Source organism: Vanellus vanellus, assembly GCF_965231255.1.
Source record: "Vanellus vanellus genome assembly, chromosome: 7".
Taxonomy (NCBI): Eukaryota; Metazoa; Chordata; class Aves; order Charadriiformes; family Charadriidae; genus Vanellus; species Vanellus vanellus.
Genome location: NC_138912.1, coordinates 5517470 through 5542915, shown reverse-complemented (window position 1 = coordinate 5542915; position 25446 = coordinate 5517470). Strand labels below are relative to the sequence as shown.

General features: G+C 43.7%; 1 protein-coding gene across 1 annotated transcript in view; it reads left to right on the top strand.

The window, feature by feature from the left end:
• The window catches only part of LOC309674370 (scavenger receptor cysteine-rich domain-containing protein DMBT1-like), a gene marked incomplete at both ends in the record, with an annotated part of 50337 nt that overhangs the window by 7532 nt on the left and 17359 nt on the right, over positions 1–25446 (top strand). Inside the window, 6 exons of the mRNA XM_082486392.1 lie at positions 397–708; positions 2467–2617; positions 2930–3141; positions 3384–3556; positions 4074–4462; positions 5090–5361. Of these exons, the coding sequence (XP_082342518.1) occupies positions 397–708; positions 2467–2617; positions 2930–3141; positions 3384–3556; positions 4074–4462; positions 5090–5361 (1509 nt within the window). The remainder of the gene's footprint in view (positions 1–396; positions 709–2466; positions 2618–2929; positions 3142–3383; positions 3557–4073; positions 4463–5089; positions 5362–25446) is intronic.

Sequence of the window (25446 nt, the reverse complement as noted above, 5' to 3'; positions counted from 1 at the left end):
TGGCCAGCACCCTTGCAGGCACCCTGTCAGGTCCCATGGACTCAAATATCTCCAAGGGTACATGAGTGGTCCCCCTCAGGAGGTGGGTCATGGTCAGGATGTGCATCATGGTCAGGATGTGCAAAGGGTTTTTCTGCAAATGCCCCAGTGCCCTGAGCAGCCCCCAGGAACCCCAGGCAGCTCCCACTGACTCCTCCAGCGGGTCCCTGCTCGTTGTGCATCTGCCTTCTGCACGCCCAGGGTCTTTGCTTGGTTCCTGCCCTCCCCTGGTCCCTTCAGGTCTGCACCAGCCCACTTCCCATCACTGCAGCCAAATCTCCAAAACAGCCAAGGATGTGGGGGCTGCGGGGGCCAGGCTGGATTGACACTGACCTGGTGCCATGTGCCGTGTCCCAGGTGCCCAATTGCGGCTCTCCGGTGGGAGGAACGGCTGTGAGGGCCGTGTGGAGCTGTACAACGGCAGCAGCTGGGGGACGGTGTGCGATGACCAGTGGGACCTGAACGATGCCCAGGTGGTGTGCCGGCAGATGGGCTGTGGCCGGCCCACGGACGCCCCGGGCAACGCGCGCTTCGGCCTCGGCTCCGGCAGCATCTTCCTGGATGACGTGCAGTGCCGTGGGGACGAGCCCTCCCTCCAGATGTGCAGGCACAACGGCTGGGGCATGCACAACTGTAGGCACTTGGAGGATGCCAGCGTCATCTGTGCAGGTACGTGGGCAGCAAAGGCCACCAGCTCTCCTGTGGAGCTCATGGTCCACCATGTCCCCATCCCCTCCTCACCATGATCCCCGTAGTGGTACAATATGCCCCAAGGTGGGGCCGTGTCTGTGCCCCAGCACCTTTCTCCTGAGCAACACGTCTCACTTTTGGCTCTTCTTCCTCTACACCCACAGCTGCTCTGGCCACCCCGACACCTCCACCAGGTAATGCTCTTCTGTGGCTCTTCTCACCTTTTTTATTTGTGGGCTGTGTCCCTGTTGGGGTTTTTATGAATTTGATTTTTGTTTCTATGGCAATATCACTTTAAACTTGCATGCTAATTCTTAGACAGGCTGGGATGCTCCCTTGCATCTCAGTGACACTTATTTCGCAGTTACACTGGTTGGCTGTGGGCAAACCATTCCCTCGCCGGGCTCTTCAGCTGCCTCAATGCGTAGGAAGTGTTGTCTAAATCTCTAACTTTTAACCACAGACATCAGTATTGGCAGGGTGGTATACGTACTTTGTTCTAAAGAGCAATGACATCAAACCGTGCCAGGACTACCTGCACAGTGTAATTTTATTGACGTTTATTTTTTCTGTGTGTGATACAGTTTTCTTATTGTTATGATTTCTATACAGCACACAAAAATCATTTTTTCTCTGGAAATTTTTCATTTTCCATCTTTGTCGTCATCCACTTCCCTGATGGTATAACTTAATTTGTCTTCTTTTAGAGTTTCCTCAAAAACTGTGGCTTCTTTCTCAAAATTATACCAGTTTAATTGAAATGTTCTCCGTTTGTATTCGTCAGTGAAGCTGTGTGCAATGGGTAATTTTGGGGTCTTCCGCTTACTAGAGCTGTCAGGGTCTTCAGTTCGCTATTTTTATCGTAGAAAGCAGATTTTAGATTTAGAGCTTGACCATTCACAGGAGAAAACAGAATGAAAATGAAGGTCCCTGAGAGCCCGTTCAGCCTGATTAGGGAAAGAGGCAGTGCCTGGGTACATCTGATGCTCCTGAGCTTGGAATAGCCTGAGAATCCCAAAACCCTGAGGCAGGGAGGGGTGTGCTGCACTGGGGGGTGTCCCCATGCAGGGATATGAAATGGGGGGCAGTTGCCTTTACGTATCACATCTTGTAGGAATTAAGTTCACAGCTTGTGCTCACCTTCCTATACAGAAACTTTTAGGATTATCTGTGTGCTTAACATAAGAATTATATGTCATTCTTGCTGTCAGCAACACAAAAGCTTTTTGCGGCTACACTTATAGGAGAAATAAGAAATATTTAAGATATGGCCCAGCAGCCTGGAGTGCTTATTTCAGTCTGAGACCATAGAATTACAGAGTTTCCTAGAACACTTGCAACTCATTTATCCTCTAAAGTCCTTAGGGGAATAAAGAGAAGCAGCGGAGTAACCAAGGGGATGCTGTCTGTTCAGGAAGGTACTTCCATTTTGACTGTCGTGACACCTCCCAAATCAGATCTCAACCGCAGGAAGGAGAGAACAGAGCAGAAACCGCCGTTACCAGCCCAGCCTGAAGAGGGTGGTCTGACACCATGGATGTGACAGGGATTCCCGAATGCAACATGAAAGTAAAGCTAAAGCAAAACCAAATATTTGGTTTGATTTGGGTCATGCGGAGTATCACCTGCAGTCAGCGGGAGAACTGCTTTTCAGCAGCTGCGGATGCGACAAGTGCAGCCCAAGTACAATTTTGTAGAGATTACTGTAAGTAAACTCTCTTCCATTTCTTTCTGCAGCACCTTATTTTTGCGGTGGCTCAATCTCAAATTCCTCTGGGATGCTGCAGAGTCCCTTCTACCCCGGAAGTTATCCAAACAACGCCGACTGCGTGTGGGAAATACACGTGGAGAACAATTTCCGTGTTATGCTCACATTCAGAGATATTGCGTAAGTAAAACATTGATTCCCTGAGCAAATTGCAAAGTCAAAACTTACTTGAGAAGCTTGAAAACTTATTTGAAACAGGCAACCTTCCCAGTTTTAAAGATGCTTTCAATAACATCCAGCTGTTGGAAGAGCAGAACAAAAACTGGATTACTGTAGTATTGTCTGCTCACAATTTTCTGCTGCAGCTACGCACAAAATATATTAAACCTCTGCCATGAAAACTTCAAGTGCTGAAAGATTTTATCACGTGTTAGGCAGTAAAATCAGAGTTTCTGCAATGCATTTGACAAGGTGCTGACATTTGTTTGCCAGGATGCAGAGCGGCAGATGCCAGTATGACTACGTTGAAGTCTATGATGGGCCTCCACACTCCTCCCCACTTCTTGGGAGACTTTGTTCCGGTTCCTTTCCCACGTACATATCCTCTTCGAACATGATGACCGTGCGCTTTCACAGCGATTCAAGATACACCTTCAGAGGGTTTCAGGCCCACTACTCCTCTGTTCCAGCCGACGACAACACTAGTAAGTTCCCGGTCGGTGTTTCCCAACAGGCAAGCCTGCTTATTGTTTTGGTTTGTAAAATAAGTATTTGTGTGTATTTAAAGACGTAAGGGAAATGAAATGATGCATGTGAAATATGATGGGCTGGTGTGTGAACCACCTACCTTCTAAATTAAGAAAAAAAACATTTGGTTCATTTACAACCTTTAATGACGAACGAATTCCTGAAGTCACTAATATATTGTATCTTCTTCTTCTACCAGCCCTTCTGTGCTTGCCGGACTACATGCGTGCAGTGGTTAGCAGAGACTACCTCCAGTCTCAAGGCTACTCAGCGCAGATGGTCACCCTGAACGACAATCGCTGTAGACCAACAGTCACAGCCCGCGACGTTATATTCAACATTCCCTACAACGGCTGTGGGACGATACGAGAGGTAGGCCCCCCGTTGTGTGCACTGAATTGCAGGACCCGCTTTGAAGAGTCATGGAAGGGCCATCGTGGCCCACAGGGCTAAGAAGAGACCCGGAGGTTTTTAATGCTTTAGCTTTCCATGCCTTAGGGAGTCCTCATGCTTAATAGAAATGAGATTCTAGGGAGTAAAGCATGGGAGGAAGGTATATGAACGCTCCATGATTTAAAGTAGACGTAGCCCTGTAAGTGCCATGCAGGTTTGGAATGACTGCGTACTGCGCGATCGGTGTTTTGTACAGATGTTCAGTGAGTTGGCTCTGCCTTAGATTTAACAAGGAGTTTTTCTCCACTGATTTCTGTTTAACTGCATACTTCAAGTTTGTTTACAATGTGTGAGCAGAAAAGACGAACATAAAGCGTCTCGGTTTAAAGAGTTTAAGATGAATCTACCTTTTTAAATTGCATATTACTCTATCAAAGCTTAGAACATAGAACATGACAAAAATGCAATTCCTCATTTTAAATTACATGTTAAACAGGAGAACAGTGATACAATCAACTATTCCAATGTGATCAAAGCTACTTCTTCTGGGTACATAATCAAGAGGAAAAAGAATATTCACTTACATATTAGTTGCAAAATGCTACAGAACACATGGATGCAAATAATGTATGTCGCTGAGGATACTGTAGACGTGAATGAAAATCAGTTTGGAAGATATGACGTGAGCATCGCTTTTTATGATTCTTCATCATTCTCGCGACAAGTGCACGACTCTCCATACTACATTGACTTGAACCAAGATGTGTACCTTCAAGCTTATCTTCGCAGCTCTGACCAAAATCTGACCATCTTTGTGGACACATGTGTGGCATCACCTGATCGTCGCGATTTTAACACTCTGGCTTATGATATAATCAGGAATGGGTAAGGGCTTTCTCAAGTCGTTAGAAGCATAGCTGCAACACCCTCTCTCCATTTATTTAAAAGAATAGAGCCAAACGGAAATGTTTTAGATCTCATTATCAACAAACTGTTAAAAGAGGTCTTTGTTTTTTTATGTTCACAGTATGAGCCTGGAAATAAGAAATGACATTTAGACCTTATTAACATTGAGTTTCACTTACTTCATCCTTGTCCTACATGCAAAATTCAAAGTAGTGGGAGTGAGGTGGATGAGATGAGCTAATGAAACTGGCAACAGGAATCTATCATCCCAGGCTTCAAATATTTTAGTAAAAACAGGTCAAGCGTAGGACTCATTTTTTTTACTCCTTATTATAGCACAGACATTAGTAAGAGTCTGTCCTCCCCTCTTCACCACTTATAATCTCCTTCTCTTGGGGAAAAAAAAAAAAAGAGTTGCCAATGCTCTAGCTGCTTAAAGAAGTCTATATTTTAAAAGTCTATACTATGCTATAACAGTTGCATTTCTATCCCATTGTGTTCTTCATATGTGGCTCTGATAAAATTTTGTTTCAATCTATTGTATTTTTGCAGGAATGCAGGTGTGTGTATCCGTGAAGCCTAATTCTCTTTTCCATTTCTTTCTAGATGTGCTAGAGACTCTTCCTATGCCACATACTACTCCCCCTACAGCCACTTTGCTCGATTCAAATTTAACGCCTTCGAGTTCGTTAGCCGCCACACGTCGGTCTACCTGCAGTGTGAGCTGGCGGTGTGCAGGCTCGGGGACCGGTCCTCCCGCTGCTCCGGGGGCTGTGTCAGCAGGTCCAAGAGAGAGACAAGCCCTGACGAGGAAAGAGCGACTGTGGTTGTCGGACCACTTAAGCTTCGAGAAGGGGGTGCTCAGAGCAGGAATACTGGTAAAGTCAAATAAATATATCTCCTATTTACTCTAAGACTACTCAGGGCTTCATGCAAAGGCACGGCTCTGCGCTTCTGACATCTCTCACTGAAATCTGCTTTTGCACTATAAAAAGGTGATTGTTTGGCTGACCCAAATATCTGCAAATCTCCTTCTTTCAACACCTTGCAAAACCCCTCTTTTCACCTGCCTGTATAAAAAAGTATACCTGTTTTGGCTGTCCCAAAAGAGAGGCAGCGTGTAACCCATTTTAGCGCTATAACTCCATTGAACCAGTTCGCTCCAGTCTGATCATGTAACGTGGGTGGCCAGCTGGCAGCAACTTCCCAGCCTGCTGGAGAAACATCTCATTCCCTCAGTTGTCTTCTGCTCATGAAGTTTGCTTAGTTAGGTTGCCATCCCTGCTAATACAAAGCCTGTTCCAATAGTTTAAATCAACGGATCTGTAAGAAGTTAGCTTCCTTCTGACTCCCGTGTGGGAACCATCCCTTTTGACGCAGCAGCTCTCTGTGCCCTGATCTTTACTGTATTGAGACCAAACGCCCTCTGCCTTCCCTCGCAGGGCTGGACTTTTCTGTGCCTCTCCCCCAGCCGGCTGCCGCTGCTGATGGTAATCCCCTCCCGCCACTGGTTGTTGCTGTCGCTGTCCTGGCAGTTGTCGTTTTCGTTCTGGCCGGTTTTCTTGCGAGAGATGCACTGAAGAAACCACTTTCACAGGGGATAATGCGAGATCAAAGGTCGGCAGCATCTGCTAAATGATTACAGGGTAAACGTCACAAAACGCTTCATTGACCACGGTCACACATTTGCCATTTGTAAGAAGCCGTGATATCTTTATCTACAACAAATGTTCTAAAATAACTTTCTAATCCTAACACCTTTGAAATGATTAAGAAATAATTTCAACATTCATGTCCCGAGTTGTTTGGTACAATCAATGTATCATCTTTCTCTTTAATTCTCTTCTCGCATCCTTCTAAGACCGTTTATCTAATGCCTCGAAATTTTGTGAGCTGGAGAGAAAATACACATGAGGCATCAACAATTATTTCACGGTTTATTAAAAGGGAAGAAGAATTACTTTTGGGAGAAGTAGTAGGTCGCGTCTGGGAAGGTAATATAAATATTCATCTTACCATGGCATCTGGAATTGTGGCTGTAGCATATTCTAATCACTCTGAGCATTGTTTTTAATGCTAAATTTTTCATTGAAACAATAATGGATCTGTACTTATTTATAAAATAAATTTCCAAGCTAAAGTAATCTGTTATGTGAGCAGTGTCATTTAAAATCAAAGGAAGGAAAGTTTACAAAGCAATAATTCTATTTTGTCTTTCAAACTAATGTCTCTGTGATTAAAACACAAACGAATGTTTTATTGTGTTGAAGAGTGTGGTCTGTTGGATTAAAAATTCACCAAGTGATGGACTAAGCCCCTGCTTCTGGAATACTACACAGAATATTTCTAAATATCTTCATGCAGTCTTCCAAATGAATGAGCTAATTATTTTTCTTCCTGCACATGCAAATTTACAGAAAATATTTGCCCCCTAAGAAACTAGATTGCTGACTCTTGATTCACAAATGCCTTTTCTTATGGTTTCCATTACTTTCTCCTGGGTGTCACACACAAAAGCAAAATGACCCACTTTGTTCAGAGGACTCCTAAGGATCTGTCTATCCGCATTTCCCCCATCCCTGTCTTCCCTCCAGAGCAGATGCCTGACGGAGTCCCTGAGCATCCTCTCCCATCCAAGCAGGCACCGCATCCGCTGCTTTTCCCACAGCATCCACCTCAAGAAAGGTAACGGGAGCTTCCCCTACATGCCGGTGAGGAATAACTGTCTTCTACAGCCGGTGTGTTTCTCCATGTTGTTGGAGAGAAAGCTTTCTTTCCAGTATTTGACTTTCTGCCCATCGGTTGGATTTTGAAACACTTCTACATACTGCTGTGAAGAGGTGTGAGGTACCTCTGTTTGGTTTGAGTGTTGGGCACACCTCGGCGTGTGCAGCTACAGCGAGGCTTTTTAATAGAGTTCAGCTGTAAAGGGCGGGTAAAAATAAAATAAAATCTAGCAGCAAAAGTAAAACAAGTGTTCGAATGTCACAGGGAAGGCCTTGAAAGACCCCTTGGTTCCTCATTGATGACAGACATGTCTGCAAAGCTGAGAAGCACCAGAGCACAGAAATCATCATGTCCTGAGTTGTCTAGAAAAAGTTCCCCAACCATTTTAGCGTAACTACCATTGCTGCCATTTCTGTTATCTTCTCAAGACATATACCTCCTGCTCCTGAGATCCCTGCTATAGCCCTGGTCTTCCTCTCGCTCCACAATGTGGCACTTGTCCCCATGAACACCGCAGCCTGTTTCCCACAGAGCTGCTGGGTCCCTGCTACTGCCTCCATCCTCTGTGCCTTCCACCCCAGTGCCACCTCCTCCTCGGCCAGAGGCACTGCTGCTCACCCAGAGCATTAAAAGCCCATCAGCTGGAGCTTCCCTCTGCACCCTCAGCACCACCACCTCAGCCCAACATCTGCCCCACAGATGTTTCCCTAACTTAACCCAGGCAATCTCTTCTCATGCTTAACAAGAATTACTACTGAAACTAGCATCACCATTGAACAGGCTTTTCACAATGTCTGCCCTCAGTTTTCACTGTTGCTGGTCAAGACCATCAGTTCTTGCCCTGTCCCTTCTGGCCATGGGGAGTAATTTTGTCCCCTTTCTCTTCAGGTGCATTTTACCTAGTTGAAGATGGATGTTTTTTCCGTTAAGTTTTCACTTTTTTAGATTAAATAAATCCAAATTCGAAAGCTACTGAGCTATTAAAGGTGGTTTGTTTGCAATGTTCAAGGCTGAATCACACAATCTGATCGAAAGGTTTGTCAAATCAATTGGAAGCCTTCCCATCGACGTACATCCTAAACCAGGCAAACCCATAAATCTCATCCAAGAGATCAAATCTCAGTCAGGAGACTTTTCAGGTCTCAATGAAATGACATTTAAATGGTGAAAGACACTTCATGCCTCGATTCCAAACTTGTTCAAGTTTTAATACTTCTGGTTGCTGATCACAATAAAAATTGTTTAATTTCTTTTTTCCCCCCATGGTTTTATGCTTTGAGGTTATGAGGAGTTTGGCTTCTCAAGACTTACCCAGCCTTTCAGAGTGTGTTGTGCACATTCATAAATCAGGTTGAAATATGCTGGAAATGCAAACAGCCAAATCCCACATAAACATTTACCAATGGTGCATGAAAACTTGAAAAGCGAGATCTGGGATTTTTGCCTTTCAAGTCCCAGTTGAAAATACAGAGAATTAAAGCCAAAATGTAAACTAAAATTGTTTATTTTGCCTCTTGGTTTTGGTTTTTTTGTTTATTTGTTTTGTGTGGGATCCGTGTTATGCCAACCACACGGTGACGCCTGGTGCCTGCAAACACAAGGATGGCGAGAACCAGGAACGCATGGAGGCCACTGCCTTTGCTCTTCTTAAATGGTTTTTCTGGAGGCTGCAGTGAGGCTTGTTGTTGTTACCTCTTCCACCTGCAGAGAAGACACACCAGCCATCACTTCGCAGGTTTTTGCTTTGAATAACTGGCTGACTCTGCTATCAGATTATTTAATTTCTCCCTAGTGCGTCTGTCACTGCTCAACCATATAGAATGTACTTGTTCACTCAGTAGTATGTACTCAGTCAACACTCTCAGCACCAACTAAAGATGTTGTTTGCAACATCATGCTAAAATCCCTTACAAGTGTCAACCTACATAGTGTGAGCTGTGTTGGGAGAGGATAATTGCCGAATTACACCACGTATATCCAGACCACATAGCTACAAGTGTTCATAACTCCGACAAAACTGCACATCCCTGAACAACTCCCTTGAAATGGCACTTAAGAAGTTTTTTTCATGGAAAGATAATGGATCCATAGCAATTTTGTATCAAATACACATATCTTTTTTGCTAAAAAAACAATTGTATGGGCTCCATGGGTTCCTGCCAGTTCCCAGTGTTGTCATACAACCCACTTGGCCAGCATCGGGGTTAAAGCAAAGCTCATAATCAAAGTTCTTGTTTGCTTGTTTGTATGCTGAATTTCCTGTGCTTTGGTGTCCTGTTTATCTTTCCATTCTAATTTTGGAGTATGAGGGGGATAATTCAAGTCTGTAGTCCTCCTTCCCAGGAAGGTACTATTAAAATATTTATAATTGGGTATAAATAAACATTGTTTTGTTTCTGGATCCCACAGCTAGCAAGTAGATTCATTCTCTCGTTGTTAATAACAAATCCTCATGTTTTGTAGATTGAGATCAAAAAAAGCTAATTTGGGTTTGCAGGGTATGGGTAAGAAACACACTATGTCTGGTTTTCATGTTTTGGACCTGCTGGAGTGGGTCCAGAGGAGGGTCACAAAGATGATCCGAGGGCTGGAGCACCTCTCCTATGAGGACAGGCTGAGAGAGTTGGGGGGGTTCAGCCTGGAGAAGACAAGGTTCCGGGGAGACCTTAGAGCCCCTTCCAGTACCTAAAGGGGCTACAGGAAAGCTGGGGAGGGACTTTTTACAAGGGCATGGAGTGATAGGACGAGGGGGAATGGCTTCAAAGTGGAAGAAAGGAGATTTAGGTTAGATATTAGGAATTTTTCACTCTGAGGGCAGTGACCCCCTGGCGCAGGTTGCCCAGAGAAGCTGTGGGTGCCCCATCCCTGGAGGGGTTCAAGGCCGGGTTGGACGGGGCTTGGAGCAACCTGGGCTGGTGGGAGGTGTCCCTGCCCAGGGCAGGGGGGGTTGGAACTTGATGATCTTCAAGATCCCTTCCAACCCAAACCATTCCATGATTCTGTGATGATTCTATGATTCATTACTTTCTGCCCATGCTGTGCCATAGAAGCCCGCAGATATTCATTGATACCGACCTGAATGAAGCAGCTAAGCATAGCCTTCTCCTCACAGTTCTGACTCAGGACTCCTTTAATGCCCGAGACTGAATGCTTGCACCAAATTCCCATTAAATAACTAAATGAATATACTCTGGACATCACTTCCACTAGACTGATAATTTTCTTTTTTTTAATAAGTCCATCAGACTCTACAACCAAGGGCAAGATTTTAGCAGGATTGCACTAGACTCTACATTGAGTGGCAGACAGCCACTGCAGTGGGGTTGCTGAATTGTCCACTGCTCTTAACAACCTCAGAGGAAACAGCAAAGGCATTTCTTGAGGCTGACCCGCAACTGCCCTTTGTTTGTGACAAGTTCAAGATAAAAAGACTTGCAGACCTTTGCTGTCCAGCATCCCTGAACCCAAGCACTACCTTTCGCACAATTTCTGTTAAATACGTTATGTTACAAGGAGAAGAGATTTTTCCTTATTTATTTGTTTTTATTTTGGTAGTTTTGTTTTCATGGCTTTTTAAAATTTAATTTTTATTCATTTCGGCAGTTTATATCTAGCTGGGAAAAACTAGGAAGATATTAAAATTCTCACAGCAGCTTGTGCATTTTAGGAGTTTTTCTATCTCGGGCTCAAGAACTATGACGTAAAAAAAGCATGTTTTAACAAAGCCATGCCTAGCTGGGGAAACTCATCAACAACCCAGCTGGATCACGAGAAGTAAGATTTGTTTTCATTTCCTAGAATAACACTTGGATCACCTCTTTTTGCCCTGAATCACCTGGTACCCATCCAAGCAGATTTTTCCTCCTTCTTTCCGAAATAAGTGAATAAGTCACAGGCTGTAATGCAGAAATTAATTGGACTGCTGCTGTTCTAAAGAGCCTGCCAAGTTTGAATGACTGTCATCTTTTTTTTTGTATTTTCTTTTTCAGTTTTCATAAACTATAGTTTCAGAAAGACGGCTCGTCTCTTTCCTCCTCTTTCTGTTTGAAGACTCTGAGGGCTGTACTTTGTCCTCAGACATAGTCATGCAACCTGTTGAGCCTAAGGAACTTTTCTGTGGGTGTGTGAGTGACTAAACAAAATAGATAAAATGTTGGGTTTGAACAGTTGCAGTCAGTTGAGTGTTGCCTGGTAGCCTTGGAGGCTGAAACCCATCTACTAGGATGGGGAGGAAAGTCCAGCAGAAGCGCATCTACTGGAAAGGAGATGAAATCCCTTATGTTTTTTCCATAGGACTTTTCCCTTTTCTGCTTCTTTTCCCTCCTTCTCCTCCCTGCTCCTACCATGCAGATAACTTCCTAGAGCATGTTAAGATCTTGTTGCTCCTTGCCTTATCTCCCTCATCCCTTCTGCTTATCGCTCTTTAATTTGGGCAGCGAGTAAAATAAGGCACCTTGTGCAAAGACTGAGTTTTCTTCTGTGCCTGACCAGTTGCTAGCACAAAAGGACCCTGACTTGAGGGGTCCTGGTTTGCTGAAGTTACCTGGTTAGAAAGGTTTATACATATGCTCAGCCAGGGGTGTTGAGGTGTTTCTGAAGCATTTTGACATTAGTTACCACCGTCTTCCATTGCTAAGCCTGGATTCAGGCAGAGCTTCTTTGCATGAGACACAATGAAAACTGAGTGATGCTGATGTGAGGGCTCTGCTCTCCCATGCAAAGAGATAGCAGGGAGCATGACTTAATATTAATGTAGCAAACCCAGGCCTTCTTTCCAAAATGCTGGAGCTTGCCATCCCTAGCTGCAGGCTCAAAAAGCCAACTGTGAAGCCCCAGATGCAGGAGGGTGGCCGAAACCTGTTGCTTCAGTTTCTTTTAGAGCTCCTGGGCAGCTTGGGCAGCACGCATTTGAAAGCTGCTCACCGTGCATGTAGAGTAAACACTTGATCTGAGCCTTGCCAGTGTGGAACAAGCCTTCTTTGTTTCATAAAAGTTCACTGGGTTTCTCTAAGGAATGTATTGTTGAGGAAGACAAGTGGGCTACTCTCTGCCAACACTGCAGGGATTAATCCAGGCATCACATGAGATGCTTCCCGAAGGCTGTGAAATACGACAGCTGGGATGACAATTACAGGCCAAGCTGCAAATTAACTGTTTGAAATACAGACTAGAATTTATACAGTCTTGAGGGGTTTCTGGCATCGCATTCAGAAAAAAAAAAAAAAAAAAAAGCTTTTTGTTTCCTAGCAGATCGGGCAGTCCATCGCCTGGTGATGTTTACAGCTGCAGGCACTCTGGTGCCCAAGGCATGGCTGTGTGAGCCACAGGAGCCCAGGGCTAAGACCTCAGCCGGCTCGTGGTACCCCTGCCCCCAGAGGTTCCCCAGACAGGGCTTTCCTTGCTGGGGCTCACTCTGTCCGGGCTCCCGGACAGCACAAATGGGCAAGGACAGGAGGTGCTGCAAATCACTGCAACCCTCTCAGCCCACAGAGCCACCTCCATGGGCCCTGGGCAGAGCCACCACTGTCACTGTAGGCTGGGGGGGTCTGCTCTGCAAGGGGACACGGGATCACAACCACCCCCAACTCCACTTCAGGACAGCGGAGAAACTGAGAGGTGGAAAAAGTCTGTCATCATTTTTCACTTGGCATCACTATTGTTCTCCCTGGCTGGTTCCTCTCGGGCCAGTGGCTGCCATCGGATATGCCAAGGGGAGGGTTTAATCCCTGGTCCCATAGAAGAAAAATAATTCAGGTAACCAAAAAATCAAGCTATTATAAACAAACTCTTGCCAAAAAAATTAAGAAAACGTTTTTAAAAGTTAGAGGTCTCTCCATTGTATGAAATCAGTAACTTAAAAAAAAAAAAAAAAAAAAAAAAAAAGGCTGGTCAAACTGCAGAGCACACCCCTTTAAATCTACATGCTTATAAGTTCTGAAACGTGTTTTATCAGTGTTACAGGGAACCCAGTCAAGGTGAGTCCCATCCTGACTGCTGTTCGGATGCTACTGCTGCACAGAGGGTGTCTCAGGGGTCAGGTACTGTGCCTTACGCTGTTCAGTGCGACCTCCCTCTCTCTCGTGTTTTCCTCTAAAATCAATATTGGCAAATTTTGTAACCTGTATCAAAGCCCACTCAAACGGGTAGATATCATGGGTGTTTCATGGGCTACAAGGACTGAAGATGCCACAAATATTTTAATTATTTCTTTTAATGTAATGTAGAAAACAAATGTATTGTATTTTAATGTATTGTAGGAAAAAATATATAATGATAAGTAATTAATTTTCTTTAGTGCACTGGAGAGACTTAGACGAAAATATAATGTCATATTGAAAGGGAATTGCAGCAAGCAGGTAAGAGCATTTGATAAAAGCTTGGTGAGCTGCATACCTACAGCAGGTTAGACACAGCATAGGTCAGAATTATGCCGTGGATACACCAGTGTGGGCAGATCTGTTCCTTACAGCAAGGTGCTTGTCTGTGACTGGGTTTATGTGCACTCTGGCAATAATATCAATCGATGGAGGTAATAATCTGTAAGTAATTCATAGCCAAGGGGTTGCACAGTCGTCCTCACCGTGCAGATCCTCAGCTGGAGGCCACGCAGTCTACATGCACCCTGTGCAAAAGTAATCCCTAAGGGGCCACATGCATTTAATTTTTACTTCAATAAGTGAAATACCGAAGGCAGTGACCTTCTGCTATGCTATTCTGAGCACTGGCTTCCTTGTTTAATCCGTTGCTGGCCAAATAAAACACAATAAGACATGCTTCAGTCCCCACTAGATGATGATGGCATTGCATCAGCGTTACTCTAATTTTATACAACAGCCACAAGGACACTCAGGTGCCCCACCCTTGGAAGATGCTTTAAAATCAGGCCTAGAACCACAGGAACTCAAGACTGGTGGGCAACGCGGGTTAGAGCACACCTTCCCTGCTGATGGGCTCCTTAGAAGGCTGTTGTAAAGCTTTTTCTCCAACACCCTGAGACCGCAGGGGTCATTGAAAACACATCAGTCACTCTAATAGTTGATATAATTTCCTTTTGTCTTCCAAAGAATTGTCCCTGAGGTTAGTGAATGGGTACAACAGATGTTCTGCAGCTCTGGGAGAAGCTCGTTTTGGTGACGGCACGGGGGAAATCCTCCTGGAGAAGGTGCAGTGCCGAGGGGGCAAAGCGTTCCTCTGCGCTCCCATAGCAGATGGTTCATCAAGCACTGTTTTCATCAGGAAGATGCTGGTGTCACCTGTGCAGATAAATTCTGTTCTGTTGACATCAATAGCATCTTATACACATCTACTGGACTGAGATTCTGGTGCTCAGCTAAAGGGAGCTAAGCTACCAAAATCATTGTCAAACTCTTCAGGACATCCCCAAACTATTCCCCCGCATTTCAGCAAATACTTCTTAAGAGAATACTGTAACTCACTCTTTAACCTCCACACTCAAAATCTTTAAATAATAAACTCTAAGACATGGGATAGTTACAGTTCCTTTTTTTATAGAGTATAATGCCTTTCAGAGGTTTATCCACCTTGCAATTTCCATTGCTTCCTAACTAAAGAATTTATTCAACTGATTGTTCAGAAGAATCATTGAGAAACTAACTAGAAATGTCTTTATGTGATGTAGAAAAACCTCTTTCATGAGATATATTTTGCACATTGTATGTGCAAAATACGTACCACTACGCATTTAAAAATACTAAAAAATGTCCTTGACAGGAAGTATCAGCTAAGAGTATGAAGTGCAGCAGCACAGGTGAGGAGCCAGCTGGATAGACAGTAACGCTGCAGGAAAGGATCTGGGGTTCCTGGTGGACAAGTTGACTGTGAGCCAATGATATGCCCTTTGAGCATCACCAGAGGGGCAAAAGAGGTGATCCTTCCCCTCTACTCAGCACTGGTGAAACAGATTTGTAGCACCACATCCAGTGCAAGAGTGTGGCTTCCCCATACAAAAGGGGAAAGGACATCCTGGAGCAAGTCCGGCAAAGGGTCATCAAGATGTTCAGGGGGCTGGAGTACAAGATGCACAAGGAGACGCTGATGGACTTGGGCTTGCTCAGTCTTAAGAGTGTGAAGGGAACATTTTATTGCCATCTACTGTCACCTACTGGGAGGGCGCAGAGAAGATGGAGCCAGTCTCTTTCTCAGACGTGCACAGCAATAGGACAAGAGGCAACAGGCAGAACTCAGGAAATTCCACCTTGATATAAAGGAAAATAAATAATTTTTTTACCATGAGGTGGTCAAACACTGGAACCCCAGAGAAGATATGGGATCTCCATCCTTGGAGGTATTCAATGCTTTCATAGATATAACCCAGAACAACCTGCTCTGGGCCTGCTTCAAGCAGGGGCTGCACCAGAGATCTCCATAAGTCTCTGATTCTGTCTTTCCATGAAGTACCCAGGTTCAGGGAAAAACCTCAGAAAACCCCTTTCTCAATAGCACTATGGCTCTCTTGCCAGTAACAAGGCTGTTTCCTACACAGAGAATTTCCCTTTTCTTTTTTTTTCAACCAATATTTGTCATTGCAAACTTCCTTCCAGGTAAGATTCAAAAACTTTTAGAGCATTTTAATCGGCGTCACTCAGAGTACATCCGACACTTTTATACCACTATCACATTATTTTAATCATCTGTAATCTGTATTAACCAATTCTATTTGCGTATTACCAAGACCAGGGAGGAGCACCAAAAAGCAACCCCCAGGCACATTCTGCCCTTACAGAACCAACAAGCTTTCACGCAGGAGACTTATCATGAACTTAAGGTCCTAATCCCATACGCCTCACCTTGACAAAGCTCCTATTGAATGCCTGCAGAGTATTTATTTGAGACGATAATCAGGATAAAACTCATCCAAAGGTTTAGAGTCGCGGCTCTTGTGCAGCCCGGGGAGGGGGGGGGATGGAGCAACAGACAGAACCAGGGTTCTGTCCGATCCCTCTGCAGAAGGAAGTGCCATGCTCAGACTTTTGGCCGTTCTAGGTCCTTACCCAAATTTAACCCTGGCAACATTTTTAATATCTGTCAGATGGTAAAAAAGTTGCAAAGCCTTATCCTGCTCTCCATTGGTTTTCAAGTTGCCAGGAAGGAAAGCCAGCTCATAATCACACGTCTCATCATTTTTGGCACCTTCAGAACACATGTATTACAAAGAGCTTAATTAGCTAGTGGTCGGACACTTTCTGAAACAAAAATGGGTTCTGCAAAGAAAGATGAAATATTATCATAGAATCACAGAATATCTCGAGTTGGAAGGGATCCATAAGGATCATCGAGTCCAACTCCCTGCTCCTCGCAGGACTGCCTGAAACTAAACCATATGACTAAGGGCATCCTCCAGGCACTCCTTGAACTCTGACAGGCTTGGTGCCACAACCACTCCAGTGACCAACCACCCTCTCAGTAAAGAACCCGTTCTAAATATATAGTCAATTTTACAAAAACTGTGAGCGCTAAAATGTGTATATGTTGTTTGTTTCCTCCTCTCACAGCTTCTATGGGAACTGAAATACCTGGCGATTTCAAATTCATATTTATTCAAACATTTCTATCTAGAAATAATTTTCCCTAGCAGAAACAACTTCCTGATTAAATTATTACCAATTTACATCTTATTTAGATTTTCAGTAGTTATGCCTGAGAAGAACTTTTTAAAATGTAGTATATTTTGACCACAATGAAAGTAGTAATACCCATTTACGTAGTTTTCATAAGACTAACCATGGATTTTCAATCTTTAAGGAGAATTAGTAAGTGAAACTGAAATGTATGTCTGGTTTGCCAGAGTACTGAAAGGACAGGACTTTTTGTGTGTGGAAAAACTTCATCACTGGACCAGGCTGCTAAAAGTCCAAAGTCTTAAAAAAGAAAAGGCATAAAACAGCATTTTTCATTTTATCTGTTGGGTAGTTACCTTCCCCACAAAAAAAAAAAAAAAAAAAAATCTAAGAGATTTTTTCCACTTTCTAACCAAACTCAAAGGCCCTTAAATGCAAGGAGAAAAGAAAATTTAGTAAGAAAGTCATAGAATCATATAATGGAAAGAACCTTAAAGATCATCCAGTTCCAATCCCCCTGCCATGCGGGGACACCTCCCAGCAGCCCAGGTTTCTCAAAGCTCCGTCCAACCTGGCCTTGAACACCTCCAGGGATGGGGTAACCACTTGTGTTGCTTTGTCTTGATTAAACTCATCTCTTGGTCACCTTTGTCTTGACGAGTACAACCTTGATTCTGCTGTACTAATTTTAATACTTCATTGTTAATATATCAATAGATAAATACCCACTAGCATTTATCTAACATAAGTCATGTCTTTCATTACTATTAATTTCATAACCAGTATTCAGCTGGGAGTGGAAACCTGATTTAGCTAGCCAATATCTGCCTGGCCCAAGCAGGGATCTTTGGTTCAAACAATGACCCAGGAAACACCAAGTGATTACAAATTACCCCACAATGACACAAAGTCTGCTGACACTAATTAAATTGCTCTTTGCACCTTCCCTGCAGAGGTGGAGAGGATCCAATAGCCACCGTGATATACTGAATCAGTTCCAGAACTACTCCAGAATTTTAACTTAGCGGTTTAGCAGCCTACAAAGTCTTATCTCCTTCACTCTTCTCTTCCACAGAAGTGTCCATGAGGTTGATAAGCAGTAGAAACAGATGTGAAGGTTGCGTCGAAGTCTATGATAAAGGAAGCCAGGGGACAGTCTGTGATGACTTCTGGGACACAAATGATGCACAGGTCTTTTGCAGACAGCTGGGACGGGGAAAGCTCTCTGCTCTCTGAAATGCACATTTCGTTACAGGGTCAAGGAATGTTTTCCTGGATGACGTGCAGTGCCATGGAAATGAATCCTTCCTGTGGGAATGTTCTTATACAGCATAGTCAACACCTAACTGGGCACAGAGACGACAGTGCGTTTTGCTCAGGTACATTTGGTATGGGTTTATTTATGTAAATTGTGTAAATTGCAAAATCTAATCATCAGCCTGAGACAAGGCTTATAGCGACAAAGCCAGCAGAGCTGTCAGGGGGTGACACAAGAGAAGCACAGCAAAGGCAGAAGTGAATCGAGAGCCCAATTGCTTCCTTCTGTTCTCGTCCACAGGCTTCAGAGGTGGTTACTGGGAGCAAGAGGTGGTGTCGCATGTTGAGGAAATGTCTTCTGGTCTGGGATGCCCAGAATATGCTACTGGTGGTGAGTCAGCCGCATTGATGGGAGGGCAGAAAGGAGATGCGATATGTTCCGGGCAAGATACTGGAGGAGGAAGTGGCTTGGTAAACACTTCACCCTTTGGGTTTCACAGGGGTGTTACTCCCATGAGTATTCTAAGGTAAGCAGATACCACCAACGATAGAGCAGATTCCCAGATTTATGTGTGTTCAAACTGAACTCCTCCCATGCCTCTCCCACACTTTTGGGTTTTTTTTTTTGTTTGTTTGTTTTTAACTTTAGAAGCCATTCCTAAAGAATAAACTCTTGCTCTGGCTTCTCAACACAAGCTAAAATATTTGTCTTTATTAAGGTAGTAAAGACAGGTTATAAAAAAAGCAATTTATTTTCAGAACAAATTGGGCGATATAAGAAAGAAGCTCCTCACCACTTGCAGAGAGCAGACTGAGGTACAAAGTTCTCATCAGTTGCATTTTGGTACCACAAAGGTCTGTTGTAGTGTTGGTTCTGCTGCTGGCAATTAACTAATTAATTTCTTCTGAAATACAACTGAAGCTGCTAAGATAACGATTTTCATGTGGTTCATATTTTCAACATTTCTAATCCACAGCTTCTAGAGGAGAGAGGACATCTCATGATTCTTATAATTTCTTTGATTGATTGTTCTAAGAATTAGGTATTTACTGGTAAATACATTTTGCTTTTGTTTGATGCAAAGGGAAAAAGCTAACATTTATTCAAACAGGATGAAAAAGTGCCACGCTGTAGTTCATCAAAAGATGCAGATGATTATGGAGGACTCAAATGTTGGCAACCACCTTGAAAAAGAGAGTAAAAGGTGTGCAATTCAGAACTTACGACTGAATGAAAATCAGACTCCCTTAGCCTATCTCACTGCTTAGCAAATCACACTGCAAATAGATGAGTCTTGGACATGCTGTCTGAAATTCATCCCAGAAGAGCAAAGTGTCCCTCACACGTGCCAGCTTAGGCTCTCTAGAAGTCGTTCTCAGGGAACACAGCCTTCCAGAAAGTGTTGTGCTACTCCACAGATTCACTGAACCTGCACAGAGCAAATGGCCGCTTCCGTCGTTCTTACAAAAATTCAGCCTCTGTGTATTTAATTATGGTGCAAGTACAGCGTAACGTCAGGGGGATGTTTGCCTGCTCCAAGTACCACGTCAGGCTACATGAATGGCCCTTTTCTGCACAACAGCTGTTTCTCAAGTCTTGTCCGTTTTGCAACACAGACCTGCACCTGGCACAAGTGTAAGGTTAGAGTCAGGGCAGCGTGTAATTTACTTCTGCTCTGTCTTTGCTGGAAATATCTCTGTGGCTGAAGAACGGCAGAAATGGAAACAAGGGATGTGTTGAAATTTTTACTCACGGCACTGGGGAACAGTCTGCCGTGATTTCTGGGATCTTAGTGATGCTCAGCTCATCTGCAGGCAGCTTGGGTGCGGGCAGCCCACCTCAGCACCAGGAGCTGCCCGGTTTGCGGAAGGGTCTGGAGTTATTTTCCTGGATGATGTGCTGTGCTGAGGGAATCATAGAATGGTTTAGGTTTGAAGGGACCTTGAAGATCATCTAGTTCCAACCCCCCTGCCCCAGGCAGGGACACCTCCCACTAGACCAGGTATGAAGCTTATCTGTGGCAATGCTCCCACAACTGATAGTCAAGACATAACTATGGCCACAATGAAGATGTCAGTGCTGTCTGTTCAGGTATTTGCTGCTTTATTTTTTTCATTTCAAGTATTTGTCCCACCACCCCCTGCCTTTTTACCTTAGCTAACAGGGATGTTTGTTCACATCAAAACACTCTTCAGAAAATAATGTAATTATATAATCCATGTAACAATAGGTCTTCCCAGCATTAATCTCGCCTTATAAGCCTTCTGTTGGAAATCTAGCAGCCTTGTCTTTAATTCTGTCCTCATGCTTAGAAACATTCAAGCATTCAAATAAACTGAAAATAAACCTGATTACAAGCAGATTGATCAAGTAGAAACGTTTTCATGACTAGGCATTCACCACAATTCACCCCAACACACGGAGGTAGGATAGTCAGAAATGTTTTCCACACATGCCTAAGGCACACGTATTACTGATTTGGTTGTAAAATATCGTTAATGAGTAATAAATGCTTCCATTGAGTAACATTGCTTACTACCCATCCTTCTTTTTTCCATACCAAGTCTCTAACTGCGTTAGCTGCCCAAAATGTCACAGTCAAATAGAACATCTCCTTTTTCACATAGTGCCTGTGGAGAGCCTGGTCGTGCCTCGTCAACCCCTCACGCCCATCACCAGCCCCAGTGCTGCTCCCCGGGGCAGACAGGCGCATGGGGCAGGAGAAGGCGCCACTCCAAGACGTCCCACTGAAACGCTCCTTGCTGGTCAATTAGTAGCTCCCATACCTGTTGCATGTGTGTTTGCACAGCCTAACGTGCAAGCCTGTGCTGGGAAAAATACCAGTGTGCAGACAATAACAATCTACGTATCTCTTTTATGTGCACTTTTTTCCCCTCTTACCTCCAAGCCACTGAGGAGGAAGGCCTTCCTAAATAATTGATGTAGTTAGCCTCCTTGTTTCTTGTCACTTATTTTCTCTGCTAATTCATCTTCCCTATTTTGTTAATTATTCATTTCATCATCTTTCATTAGTAACTAATAAAAAAAAAAAGCTAGGTCACCATCAGTTCTATTTATCATTATTATGTCCAGTAAATACGTATCAAAATTTGATGCAGCTTTGCACCTACACCTGGCAGATTCGGTAACAGCAACCTTGTGAATCAAGACCCAGAGCGTGGCTACATTAATTTCCTGAGAAAAATCAAAGCATCATTCTCTTTGCTCCCTCACAGGTGCCACTGAAGCAGGAACCACGCAAGGGCCCTGCTGAAGTCCTTCACTGGGACGCTACAAAGGCATAAAAAATCCTTGAGTTTTATGCAGGCGTTGTTTTCTCCAGAGAAGAATTTGTGAATTTTCCTCATCATTTTTTTTCCTTAATTGAATACTACTCATAAGAAGGAGTATCAGAAGGAGTGAATAAGTCTAAATCAGTGGAAACATCTGCTCAGGGTACTGCTCTCTCCTCTTCTGTGGTTTGAGCTTTGATTACTTTAATTTGGGACCTAATTGGGTTGGGATTTGGCCTTTTATGTGCTGGGGTTTGTGTTGTCTCTGTGCACTTAATCAGTAATGTATCAATTATTCATACTTAGAGATGAGTCTGAGTGAAAATCCTCAGAAATTGTTACAGTGTCCCCAGACTCTCAGGAGCTAACGCTCTAAGTAGAAATGTAGCTTTCATAAACGGATCTTATTTCTCGAGTGAACCAAGCTTTGGCAAAGTTAGCATTTGGTTAGACTGTGGGCTTCAGCCATCAATCCCTGCTTCTTACTGCATTGATTTTATTATCAAAATCCAGGTAAAAGACATTTAAAGGCAGTATTAGTCACACCTCACTCCCTAGTACCCCTAATGCACTAGAAGGCCACTTCCATTTTTGCAACAACAAATCCTTAAAGGGCGCTGGAGACAGTCACCGGCACTGGTAATACTCTGCGTGACCCCTACCCACGGCACCTGCTGAGATCGAAGGGATTTGCAAGAAGCTGAGAAAAACCTCTTTATTAACACTATACCATTGTCCACGTGAACGTGAAAAGCAGGAAAAGCTGCAAGAATGCAGCTCACGCCAAGATAAGCAACTTGTGTGGACACAAAGCCTTAGCTGGGTAACAGGATGAAATGACCTGTCCTACTGTGCGCAGAGCCAAGATCGCCGATACCCATTTACATTGGCATAGCCTTCATCTCTGACAAAGATCTTACCTCGCAGGATTCACAAAGATGGACTGGGGCTTCCAGAAGCTGGATGGTGACATCCTTATCCCAAGGCAACTCTCCTCTGGGACCAGGAAGCCAGACCCAGCATTCAATATCCGGTTTTGTCCACAGAAAATGGCTTCACATGTAAAGTTTCCACTTTATCTTACCAATGTATTCACCATAAATGCAGGAAACCTGTTTGAAGGTTATCAGGGATGTGATTTACTTCACCTGGGCTTTGCCCTTTTCTCTACACATTCTTCAGTGTGCAAAAATACCTTTCACTGCAGAACTTATTATGTTGGGTTTGGCAGAATGGCTGGCAGAGAGAAAACATGGAAAAAGAATGAATCAAAAGGATATGCATTTTAATTATAATTGAGGGTATGTCTGGACAGCTAAGCAACAAATATTAGGGCACTACATGACTTCATATATGTGACGTGGGTAACAGCAGCAGTGAATATGCAATGTCATGGGCCGTAGTAGGAGCAAGCAACCGGGCACATCCCCAGGGTCTGCAAACCTCAACAGAATATTGCCTTTCCAAATGTAAATCAGACCATGAAGCTGTACAACAGCTATTCATCATCTTTCGTTGCACCCACATTGCACCAAGCCCCCTCAGGCGCCCAGATATAGGTGTGTGTGGTGGACACAGAAGCAAGGACTGCTGTTATCAGGTAATTTCTGCTGCCCCTGAGGCAGCAGGGATTGGGGCCAGGAGAAGCAGAAAAAAGGTAGCTTTTGGCTCCTCTGCTTGCTGACTTTTCCTATTGCATCTTTTCTGCCTTGACACTCTTTGACAATAAATTGTTTTACTCCCATGTTCATTCCCTCTTTGTTTTGTTTTGGTTTTTTTTTTGAAGTAGAAAAAGTAAGGAACCTTCACGTACATGTACATCTTGAAGGCCTCAAAAGTTCCTCTGAAGCTGGTCTCCTTCTTCTCTGCTTTTAGAAACAAATGATACAACTGATGAAACAATGCATGACATTCCTTCCAAAATCAGTGTTTTGGTTTGTCCTTATTATATCTAACTAAATCATTTTTCATCTTGCTTCGAAATACACTATTTTTTAAACATCTAATCATAGAATCATAGAATCAGTGAGGTTGGAAGGGACCTTTAAGATCATCAAGTCCAACCATTAACCTACCCTGATAAAAACACCACCACTTCTAAACCATGTCCCTAAGCACCTCATCTACCCTTTTCTTAAACACCTCCAGGGATGGTGAATCCACCCCCTCCCTGGGCAGCCTATTCCAATGTTTAATAACCCTTTCAGTGAAAAAATGCTTCCTAATATCCAATCTAAACCTGCCCTGACATAACTTGAACCCGTTTCCTCTTGTCCTATCACTTGTCACCAGGGAGAAGAGGTCCTTACCAATGGTGTTTCATGACCTGAGAGAAACATTTCCCTTGTCTCCTCAGGTGAGCCCTGAAGGAGCAGACGAGATCACTTGTGTGGGAATCCAAATTTCGGCAGGCTGGTACGTCAGCCCCACTAGCTGAGAGCTTCCAGGGCTATTTCTGTAGGGCACCCCAAACACCTTCACTATGTCAGGTCACTAAACGTGGCCATTACCAGACTGTTGGGAACGTGACAGGTTCAGCAAAAAACAGGATTTGTTGCATAAGGAATGTTCTCAAAAGGGCAGTGAGTATATGGAAAAGGAAATAAAAAATACATTACTATAGCATGGGAAAAGTGCACCATTTTGTGAGCTCACACGCACCAGTGTTATCTTTTTTTCAGGGAAGAAGAAATGCAGATAGGTATTTGTATAAGGAATACAGGTATAGGACCAAGGCAGTCAGCCCTAGTTTATTCCTTCAAAGGTAATTCAGTGGAATCCTTTACAAACATTAGATGTGAGAGCTATCAGGTGTCATGGTTTACAACCTCATTAAGTGATAACGAGTGAAGAACTGCAAGGGAAGACGAAATAGATGGATGCCTGAGGGGTGCCTCACCATTTGGGCAGAGACATCTCCTCCGATCTTGGCAGGAGACAGGTGAGGAATGAAAACAACTGTCCTGCTGTTTGTAGCTGTCTTATGCATATGTTTATTTTCACCTCTGCTTACTTTTAAAGGTATTTGCTAAAGTGGAGTCCTCATTACGGAGCCTATAAAAGCACTGTGTTGTTGGACCATCTTATCCAGAGACACTCATCCGCTCCCTAAGGACAGTGCCTCGCTGCCCTCCAGTGGCAGGAGCCTCCAGAACAGCTTTGCATTTTCCCATTCCTTTTAGCCCCTTAAACTATGTTAAACCCAGATCCTTATGGAAATCACAACACAATTATTCCATGAAAATTAGATGGTCAAATGCCTTTGGTGAGCTGACTTTGAGGGCTAGAGAAGTTGCCAGGTCAGAGCTGCACGAAACACACACTGAAATTCATATGGAATATGAATAGCTGGAAAAAAGCTGTTTTCAGGGAGGTGCAGTTTTGCCAACGCAGCAAAACTCCACCTCGTGAAGAAAACCTAACACCCAACTTCCAGCATAAAACTATTTCACTACAGACAAATGCTGTTTGTTTTCTATGAGCGAATTTTGATAGGTGTGTTTAAGAAGATGTTCTGGGAAACAGCTTTGCTATTCCAAGACCACAAAGGTCAGCCCCACTGTCATCACTGCTGGTTCCTGCCACAAGGATTTGCTTGCTTGCTTAGCTTTGGACTGAAGTCTTACCACCTCCTTTCTAACGGCACCTTCAATGTCCGTGATGAGAGCTGCGGTGTTTAATGGGGAGGGTGGTCATTCTTTGTCACCTGTCACTACAGATTAGCTGTGCAAATCTTCTGCCCTTGCTAGCATTTGCACCTACCACCATTACTCCTTAGATACGGTGCAAAGTAGCCCAAGGTGATATCCGTGTATGGTACATACCACACTGTTCTTGCCCAGCCAAGAGCTATTTGGATAGAAATACATTGATAAGGATCTACCATAAATCCACTTAGTCACTTCAGGAAATGACATTGAATTAAAGTAATCCACACACGGAACTAGGAGTTTAGATACTTGACATAACTGGTTTTGCTCAGGAAGCTATTGTGAAGGCAAGAACATGGATATCTAGACAGATATCACATATTGCAATATGTTAAGAGAATAAGAAAAGCATTCACAGAAAGAAAGAATTTTTGTTCATTTCTAAATCAGCTAAGAA